Raw genomic sequence first — 10,765 nt, 5'->3', positions numbered from 1 at the left:
TATTTTTGAATAAATGTATATTTTCGAGAGCAAAATCGATTCTCTTAATTTTTCAGGTCACTTCATTTTTATTAAAAAAAGAACAATCTTGTAAAGTAAAAGTATTTCTTAAGTACAAAGATAGGTATAGAAGAAAAATATAGTATTTTTAACTACATTGCATGGAGTTCTTTTTATGAAAAAATTGGCACTTTTATTTGTGACTCCTTCGAATACCCAGTCGGGTAGGTGACAATACCTGCCTACTTGTCCGTCTTGGGAATAAAACATGGGTCCTACAGACGACGTAAAAATAATAATTCTCTTAAATCAAAAGGTACGACACGTTCTAACAAACACGAACATAAATTGAATAAATAATTCTATATAAGTACTTAAAACATTGAATTAACAATTAAAAAAGGAATCGCGTAAAGGTGATTTCATCAACGATTATGTAAAATCGGACGGATGTTAAACGGCCATTGAATACAATGGGTAAAACAATAAAATATATCGATTTTATTACTTACACAATTTAATCCTACATAAGTGTTACAACGTCTATTTTCTGAGCATCTACATTCATATCGGAAAAAGAAGTACGTAGCATTTTATTTTTAGACGCCTCTTGAATTTTGACTGTAAGCTGGGATAATGTTCTATAGACGTCACACCACTATTCTACATAATTAATTATTATGATTTAAAGGACGCTAAGAGATTCACCACGACCAAACTGGTGTGAAGGAGCCAAAGTTCCAAATATCGGGTAAGCCTTGATGGGTGTTGTTCTGGAATTCACTCTCAGACCATTGGAAAGGTTTGATGACATCCCTATTTAGACGTTCCAGAGTTTCCTGAGCTTCTTCTTCTAGCTGTTTCTTCACGAGGTCTCGGATCTCAGGCCCGTTGATGGTGGGCTCATCGTCGAACTGGTCGGTGTAGATGGTGGCAACGGTGCCTTTGTTGAGGGGGATGGTTGCGTTGGTGGTTGAGTTTGAGTACGGTGGACTGGATATGGCGACGAATTGCAATGATCGCTGGTTTGCTTGTCCTGAATAATAAATTGAACTGTTACTAGTTAAGAATGTTGAAGGATTGCAGACTTTGCAAAGGGCCTTTCGCTAGGAACGAAAGTAGGAATTTCGGAATGCATATTCGATTCGAGGGATAAAGAAGCAGATAAAGAAATTTAGATTTTCATTGTATCCGCGGTAGTGCCTCATATTCGAGATTTAATTGTTGAGGTTTTATCTGAGCTGACATTTTGCAAACCTTTATAAGTTCGTTGCCTTCAAAATTATGGTAACGTCAAGCTAACCTGATGATGGAGGCCAAAGAAAGTCATATGAATTTTGTGTCAATGAATACTACCTCATGGGTTGTTACCATTGTCTTGTGTTTATTTTTAGAACAGTAAAAGAGTTGAACAATTTGTGGATGTGGGGGGTTCCAATTTTTTTCTAACTACCTCTTTGGAAAGTTGACCCCCTAATATTTTGAGTTATGCATTTTAATTACGAACTTACCTACAACCACTTTAGTGTCGATGACTCCATAAGCTTCTTTATAGTGCGCGATGTCACCACGCACCCCCAGAACTGACCAGTAACCGTTGTCTTGTAAGATACAGGGGACATTTCCAGTACACTCCACGGTCTCGTTACTCGCTCTGTTCATGGCTGTGACGTTGTTCTGTCTCATCAGGGCTATAATGCTATCTAGTGAAGTGGCGTTCTTGTAGCCTCTCTTGAACATGACCGCTCGGGGTGATTGGAACTCCGAGAATATTTCACCGTATTCTTCTTTCATTCGGTGTACGTGCGTATGTTCGGCAATATCCTGAAAAATGAAAGAAAATAAGACTAAAATTCTGTTTGAAGTAAAATACATCCTAGGCATCTTAGGCATTACTATGACTTTTTCGCGTAAGCTGTAAAATAGTTAAAGGTAATGTAACGATGTCTATAGACGCTGCGCATCTGAAAGTGTATCAGTAGTAACTATTAGCTTCACTTCACTCATACTGCACTAAGTATAGTTTCAAGGATAGTTTTGTCAAATCCAACCTTGATAGGTGAACATTAACAAAGATATATATTATGATTTAAGTAAGTTGTCATTTTGGCGTGGAATAATAACACAGTGTTGACCTTTTATTTTCCTTTTTCAACCCCTGATTTCAAGTATACATTAGGCGTATAGCTAATTAAATGTGCCAACATACCTCGAAGAACGGCAACCCGTAAGTGGCCCAAAATCCCTGCTCCAGCAAAGTTTCGGTGAAGTCAGCTGAGTGAGTGCGCCCGGGCACCTGTTCTATGAGACGCAGCAAGCCTTTTTGGTGACCGGTGCTATTGCGAATCACACTTATGTGCCTTACATCTCTGTAATAAAGAAGAAATTATTATGACCGATCTGGAGTTCATTTTCTTATCAGAAGATCAATATAAACAACGTAGATCTGTATAGATATGTTAGTGAAAAATGTGACACTAATTTAAGCAGACCTTATTGTAAAGCAAAATCAAGCAGTTTAACTGCTTAAAATATCTGAATACGCACTCTAACGCCTTGACAATAGAGGCGTGTTCAGATATTTGTGAGCATGTTGGCCGCTCCGACATATCTGATGGCGACTGTACCTAGTTGATAACATAATATACTTATATAGGACAGTGAATTTTGTAACTTGGTACCTAAAACTCACGTACAAATTTTGCGGAATTTCGATAGAGTGAGCACCGCGCCGACTAGCGAGAGCGTGGTGGCAATCGGGGCTCTCTCTTATATTATTCGTCGAATTTAGTGCTAACTGAGGTATACTCTACGCAATTATATATTAGAAACTCACTGGTTCAAGCCGGTCATGGGTACAAACTCCTTCCTGTCAGCCTTTTTGCCGGAGTCATCCAAATGGCCGAGTGCGGTGAAGTCGACGACCAGCCACTGCTTACTCGCTGTACCAGAATTGCTTACAGCCAGTATGTGCGCCCAAACACTGGGGTTGGAAGCGAGGCGGTTAGCGGTTGCCACGCGCGGCGCCGTGGGAATCTGAAAATATAAAATACTCCTTAGGCTATGATTAAAGATCACAAGGAATACGTACCTATAGGAACTATCTAATCAGAGAAAATCGAACTTTTTCTTAGTTCTGCTTAGTACGAAAACTATTATTTATAATCTGTGGCAAAGGTTCAACCGTAACCCCGACGAAATGATTTTTTCAGCCTCAAGCATAAACTGAGGGCATCGTAAAATTACGAGTTTTTTTTTGTTGCCATGTAACAATACTCGTTGTAATTGTATTGAATGTCGAATGTCGTGTTGAATAAGTATTAGCACAATCGGATTAAGACCAACCTCGAAATCTCTAGAACATGAAATTTGGTATATATATAAATTAAAGGCCCCTTTTTCATGCCCACACTATTTGCCATTTGGCGACCTCGAGGAATCGCAGCCATCTTGGAAAATGTGTACCATCCAGGAGAAATTCGCGTTTTACTCTAAATCTACATTCTTTATGAAAATATAGTGTAAGGTGACATTAAAGCTTATTAAATTCTACACAAAAAAGTCCTGAATATCTTTGCGGAAAAAAAACATCTCATCATACATACCAAATTTTATGACTGTTCTAGAGATTTCGAGGTTGGTCTTAATCCGATTGTGCTAGTATGTAGGTAGTAGAAATGTATGATCAAGTAACTTACTTGCACAGTGATATTGACATCCTTCCACAGATGACTGTTGTAGTTATTGAGTGAGGTCCCGGTGACGGCCATGCTATGTCCGGCGCCCTGTACCATGTAGAACTCGTCCTGGCTGGTAACAGAGCCCGGGTAGCCGGAGAACTCCACGGTCGTGCCAGCCACTAGTGTTGAGCTCTTTGATGTGAGGTGGTAGTTCAGCTTGTAGCGCTTCAGTATTCTGGTCATTGACGAATAGCTGCAATAGAATTGCGAATATAAAAATTCGAATACTATTGTTCTAGTGTAGAGGTAACAATAAGTAATTGTAATACCGACTTGCTCGCGGGATTCAGAAACTGAAAAGAACTATAGGTACATACTTTCTCGTTAATTCTAGCTTAGACTATGATTTCACTATGATTGTGTTGTTGACTGCCTCTACTGTCAGTGTCAGAGGGTTAAAAATGATGTTTGTGATTTGGGTAGCATTACCTCACAGATAGCATGATATTGGTGAATATTTATGAAGAAAATCTTACATTCAAACGCGAAGCCTGAATATATTACACTTTTTTTTTGCATTCGTGTAAAAAGAGAAAAGCCCACGATTTATACAACACTAAATTTTGTGCTGCGTTGCTTATGTGTGTTTAGATGGTGTTTAGTGAGTGGTTATGGATATTTTGAAATACTTACAATAGTTTTAGGACAAAACATTTGGCCAAGAAACGAAACACACGTAATATGGATCATTGACTATACCCGATGCTGCTAGAGCTACGTGTAAGTAAAATCTCAAGCTTTTAATCCAATTACTTAAATGGAGATATCAAAATATGCATACCTCCCAGCAGCGTTATGAGCGACGTAAAGCTTGGTAGTTGCGGTTCCATCTTCAGATGTTTCATTGACGATCCTCAAAAATGCACTGGATAAGCCAGACACCGCGTCCAGGGCAGGGTCGCGCAGCGTCCAGTTCATCTTACGCTGGAACTCCACGGTCTCGGCCACGGCGTTCAACCAGTGCAAGTCTGATATGTCGTGGTCGTACTCTTTCATACTGCGGTCCACCCCGTGCTTCCAGCCGGTGTAGATGCCGCTGATCTGAGTGTAGTGTAACGAAACCTGGAATTTTAGTAAAAAAAGTTTCCGTCGTAGTATTCCTAGGTATCTCTTGAAAATTAACTTAACATATGATAACATTTTGCATAAGTACATTTACACACGTGTCGTAGTTTGTCAGGAGTAAAACTTGAATCCAGGCAAATTTAAAAACTTTATAGGAATACATAGTAGAAGTTTTGTTATAATGAACAGTGTTTACTCATTTTGATTAGTTCATCTCATATACAAATCAATTTTCATACACTTTGCAGTCAGCCCGTGTTGACCCTAACTAAATACACATAATATATAATGATTTTTTTTAACTCACTTGATGCCAGAATGGTTCAGCAGCTGCTCGCTCAGAGGATTTCGTCTTCCAGATGTTGACGGAGCGGTCCAGGGCGTCCCTGAGCTTGTCGCATTGCTTCTCCTGGTCTTCGCATCTGGCGCGGATGGTATTCTCCAGGTGAGTGTGTATCAAGTACCAGGTGAGAGCGCCCTCGACTATGCCTGCTGCGTACGCTTGGATCTCGTCTGGGTACGAACCATCGGTTTCTACTTCCAATAGCGACCAACTGAAAATAGAAAGTAAGAGTTTACTAGAGGATTTGGTGGAGCAAGATCAATATTGCAAAACTCTCTTGCAGGACCCCTCCTTTCTCCCCCTAGTTCTTGTAAATGGCAGGTGCCATTGCTTGCTTAGACACTGGTGTAATATAAATACGGAGAAGCACCCGTTTTTCAACTAATTAAATTGTCACGTGGAAATACGAATAGGTAATAGTACATTACGATACAAGTGCGAAAAATAGGAAATTCGAAACGAGTGGCGATAAATTAAAACACGACCGAAGGGAGTGTTTTAAATCGACACGAGTTGCGAATTACCTATTCGCACATGTATCGTACAACGTTTTACAGTACATATGGCCCTTTAAATGTTCGACACAGTATCGTAATATGCTACTTCTCGCACTAGTGCTATAAAGTAGCCCCATATGTACTGTAAAAAAAGTTTTGTTTACCTAATGTATAAACACAAAATTTAAAGACTCCAAGTCACTTAAAACTCGGTTTCCCACTGATAAACCTTCATAATATTTGTTTAAAATTTACCTGTTTGCATTTTTATGGGTAACGAATGTTATTTTAAAACATCTGACCGATCAATCAGATTTGACTTGCATCGTATGTAGGTATTTAAAAATTAATATCCATTATATCTTGGTACAATTTCTTACACAAACAAAGCAATGAGTTGACGTGGAATAAACCGTCACCATTATAAACAAAATGACGTGCCACTTACACACACGTGTTTACATTACATACATATATAGTTTATCAATAAGTTTTAATCAGTGATAGTTAGCGTTACATGTCTTGTGGTGTACTAACCCAGTTGTGTCAATGTCCATTCGGAAGTGTGCTCGGGCGACTCCCTTGGGTATGTCAGATAGGTCGTTGCTCTGACCCCAATACTCAATGCGATATCCCGTCTTGTTCGAGTAGAATACTGTGGCTGCATAATTTCCGTCCTCTTGAGTTCTTTAATGAGAAGATATTAATTAATTGTCAGCGTATTGCCGTATGATAATACAGACAAAAAGCCTTCCGCCTTCAAAAAGCCGGCCTTCACCAATGGAGGGGTGCTGGAGGGATTCGTCACTTTTTCTTTAGTTTATCATCTACTTCAGTTTATGAGAGAAAAAACATCAATTACTTTTGAGTATATTCTGTATTTCATGTTGTTATTGCACCAGAATACAAGGTACCACAACCCCAAAACTTGAAACCATGCCAATAACGTAGTTAAATCTTTAAACACTCCGGCCTCCGTCATCGCCATAAATTTGATAAGAATTTAAAGTAAGTGCCTAGTCTTATTATAAACAAAATAGTAATAAGATACACTTACCTATCAAACTGCCCAACAAAGAGCGCCACGATGGCAAGAACTCCAATTATTCCAAGTATATACGAGCTGATCTTCGTTCGGAGCCACGACGCTCCAACTACTTTCAGGATCTTGGTCATTTTGCTCTTTTTGTATTTGTATCAACAAAGAAGAAAATATAGAAAACTATAAAATATAGAAGATGTTCAGGAATTTAATAACAATGAAGTGACAGGGCGTGTATATGATTAGCTCCAATGGGGGAGAGCGCATCGGACGTCCGATGACTAATCCCGGTGTTCACGGGTTCTCTGGCGATGCTCCGACGGGTCTGCTCGGAGACATTGGAATCCGCTTTTCTGTGCGAAATTTTTGGTGTTCAACACCCGGTTCTTTCAGTAAGTGACTTTTTACCCTGAAACAAAAGAAGCGTTCTAGAAGTTTCCGTTGTCTGCTTCAATATTTTAGAAAGGTAAGCCGTAAAAATAACTCTACAATTTGGCATTTGTTAATTGATATTACATACTTATTAAATAAAAAAACGCATTTAACTGACTTGCAAGACCGAAGTGATCCCATAAAGTTTTGTACGGAACACTAAAAAGAAGTAGAGTGTAATGGCAAAATACTCAAAATCTCTACAAACTAAACATGAAAACAAATCTAAATAAAATATAGGTAAAGTATCTGGGTAACCCCACCTAAGGACACGAGTTAAAGTAAGCGTAAGTAGGTGGCAATCCGCTTTTCACCTCTAATACCAGGAATAAAGATTGAAAACAGTACATCTAAACACTATCTGGATGACATAAATGTCTTGAACCTTTATCACATGTATTACTTGCACACTTATGTCTGTACAGTGTAAAAATAGCCAAGGGATATTGACTTTGAACTTGTGCAAATTAGTAAAGAAACATTAAATAACACTGCACTTATAGAAACACAGGTTCGTCCCAAACGTCTTCATCAACCACACTGAGAACGCCAAGCAGTAGACGCGCTTATCACAATATCAATAAGAGATAGGTAGAGTAATGTTTAGGATCTCGTGTTATCTATTTGTAAGTAGCTAATACAGGAATCAAGTAATAAACAGGTATGTATTTGTTTCTTTACGATAGTTGTTATAAGTTTCTGGGCTGTTACCGACTCTACTCATTATAGTCTCTTATCTCTGTTGGATTTAGAGTTTTTTTTATTATATGGAGTATTTAATCCTACAATACTATTACTTATATATACCTAGTTATTTGAATGGACTCGTTTAGAAAAAATGTATCAAAACACTCGTACTAATTTTTAAATGACACGCCACACCGAGGGATTTAGAAAAATCACAATTGATTGATTTGTTATAATCACTTTTTCGGCGTTACCAATTTGATATGTAGTTAGGTATGTATACCTAGTGTAAAACCATGACAAATAACGGCTTTCTAGTATACTCAAAGTACACTGAGATACGTCGTGCACGGATGTACCGCAGATAGGTAGGTATGGTAGAACTATAGAATATAAGTTAAAACAGCGAAAGGCTACAAATTTAAGTTAACCGTATGACTCTAGCTACATAGCTATTCATTGGGTCCAAGAATTTATAATGATAACCTATCTTCACAAGAAAGAAGTAAAATATAAGATTATGTAACCCATTTAGGATAAATCGACCTAATCTAATAGTGATAAGAAAACTAAATCTGTTTCTGGTAGGTACCTATTAACCCTAGGTTACCGAAAACACGATATCGATTATAGTATTGAATAGGTTGTTATTTTCCGTGACAATAATTGACTACCTTAGAGTAATACTGGTGTACAAAAGAAAATAAAAGTGCCATGGCAAAACCGTCCATTGTCAGTTTTTGTATATTTTTCTTATAACAGGTTTAATCGTATAAACTCTTGATACCATAATTAATAAATCAATTAGATTAACCTTTTATTTGCTTAAAATTTTTCATCGAGCTCGTGTCGCCGCCGGTACGAAGTTACGCGAAGTTTTGTCTTATCATCAGACCGCTGCGAGATAAGCTGGATATTGTATGTCTTATACATCAGACTATGGCGGTTAAAAGGTTAATATAGATTTTAAGAATGTAGACTTTAGACTCCAACAATATCTGTCTTAAATATCAATTTATTGACGTACCTGAACAATCCTACTTCATTGCCTTCAGACTGAAATAATTTAGTAGATACGAAAATAATGCTAAGGTTCTTTTACTAAGTCTAAATTTATAAAACACATATCAAGCACATTAGTGTCTTAACTGGTTAACGAACACAATATGACTAAGTGCTACAAAATTCGCCTATTTTCAGAAAATAGTGAAACATTTCTCACACAGGTCGAGAAGGCTAGTTGAATGAATCGTCGGTGCGTACGCGCAGAACACAAGAGAGAAAAGCGAAGTGCGACTACCAACTACACGGCAAAGGGCATTCTTACATTATATACATAGTGTTGGATGTAGGCCAAAAATGATTACGTAGGTACCCATAACATAGGGTTGAAATATTTATTTTGAAATATAACTATATTGTGGGGATATAATCTATTGGCCAGTTATTCCTTTCGTAAAAAATTTAAACATCACCTAGTTGTTTCATTCACTAAACATCACCTTTGTTTCATTCACTAAATCCAAATATTAGGAGGGAAGTATACCACCTACTAGTTCATACATATTTTTAGGGTTCCGTAGCCAAATGGCAAAAAACGGAACCCTTATGGATTCGTCATGCCCGTCTGTCTGTCCGTTTATGTCACAGCCACTTTTTTCCGAAACTATAAGAACTATACTGTTGAAACTTGGTAAGTATTGTATTCTGTGAGCGGCATTAAAATTTTCACACAAAAATAGAAAAAAAAATGTTTGGGGCTCTCCATATTTAGAACTGAAACTCTTTTTTTTTTTTCATTAAACCCATACGTGTGTGGTATCTATGGATAGGTCTTCTAAAAGGATATTGAGGTTTCTAATATTTTTTTTTTGTAAACTGAATAGTTTGCGCGAGGGACACTTCCAAAGTGGTAAAATGTGTCCCCCCCCCCCCCTGTAACTTCTAAAATAACAGTATGATAAAGCTTAAAAAAAATGATGTACATTACCATGCACACTTCCACCGAAAATTGGTTTGAATGAGATCTAGTGAGTAGTAAAAGTAAAGTAAAGTAAAAAAGACATTTATTCAAGTAGGATTTTACAATCTCTTTTGAATCGTCAAAAGCACATTATAAATTAATTAATTAAAAATAAATAACAGATTACAAAATAGAAAATTCAACAATTATAATTTACTACCAATATACATTTCATAATTCATTCATTTATTTATAGGAGGCCATGCATTTTTGTCATTAATATACTCTCCGACTGTGTAATATGCCTTATGCTGTAGACCAGATTTAACATATTTTTTAAGTCTAGGAAATGGTAAATCCAGTGCAGTAGTTTTTTTTTAATATGCCATAAATAAGAATAAGAATAAGAATAATATTTATTTCAAAAATTTGGCATTACAAGACCAGCAGTACATTGATCCCCACACTAGGCTCAGCCTGTCACGTGGGAATCTCAGAGAAGTATCGAAATGGTGCGGTTCTCATTTTAACAGAATACATTATTGTTAAAGCTAAATTAAATAAGATTTTTTTAATTATATGACTAACTATCAAACTAAGCACAAAAACAGTTAAAAAGGTCTCAGTAATTTGTATGTAAGTGAAAGTGTTTATGTGAGGGTATGTGTGTATATATGTGAGTATGTATGTATGAATATGTGCGTGTGTATAACTACGAAATGTGAGAGAAAACAAAATAAAAGAAAAGTAGCTGTAGAAGTTATTCATCTTTCGGGAGCAGACGCAATTGAATATTGTCGTCTACTACAGTCATTTCAAAATATCCTCTGACTCATCATAGTTCCAAGAAAGTAGTAGGGGTTGGATATGCCTTTTTGCTTCAGTTAAGTTACAGTGCCTTATGTCGCAGATGGTACGGAACCCTTCATGGGCGAGTCCGACTCGCACTTGGCCGCTTTTATTTAGTATGTTATTAATACAATGAAAAACTAGGTT

The 10,765-nt window shown here is 37.2% G+C and overlaps 1 protein-coding gene across 1 annotated transcript in view; it reads right to left on the bottom strand.

Annotated features, from left to right (window-relative positions):
- Positions 1 to 10,765, bottom strand: part of LOC133524142 (putative phospholipase B-like lamina ancestor) — a 29,766-nt gene continuing 19,001 nt past the window's right edge. Inside the window, exons 3-11 of the mRNA XM_061859999.1 lie at positions 6,703 to 7,096; positions 6,183 to 6,332; positions 5,113 to 5,359; positions 4,522 to 4,802; positions 3,699 to 3,933; positions 2,837 to 3,036; positions 2,210 to 2,369; positions 1,512 to 1,824; positions 1 to 1,036 (exon numbers count right to left, since the gene is read on the bottom strand). Of these exons, the coding sequence (XP_061715983.1) occupies positions 705 to 1,036; positions 1,512 to 1,824; positions 2,210 to 2,369; positions 2,837 to 3,036; positions 3,699 to 3,933; positions 4,522 to 4,802; positions 5,113 to 5,359; positions 6,183 to 6,332; positions 6,703 to 6,821 (2,037 nt within the window). The 5' untranslated portion in view covers positions 6,822 to 7,096 and the 3' untranslated portion in view covers positions 1 to 704. The remainder of the gene's footprint in view (positions 1,037 to 1,511; positions 1,825 to 2,209; positions 2,370 to 2,836; positions 3,037 to 3,698; positions 3,934 to 4,521; positions 4,803 to 5,112; positions 5,360 to 6,182; positions 6,333 to 6,702; positions 7,097 to 10,765) is intronic.

The sequence above is a fragment of the Cydia pomonella genome, chromosome 13 (genome assembly GCF_033807575.1).
Source record: "Cydia pomonella isolate Wapato2018A chromosome 13, ilCydPomo1, whole genome shotgun sequence".
Classification (NCBI taxonomy): Eukaryota; Metazoa; Arthropoda; class Insecta; order Lepidoptera; family Tortricidae; genus Cydia; species Cydia pomonella.
Note: the sequence above shows the minus strand (reverse complement) of the source record. Positions and strands in the feature narration are given on the sequence as shown.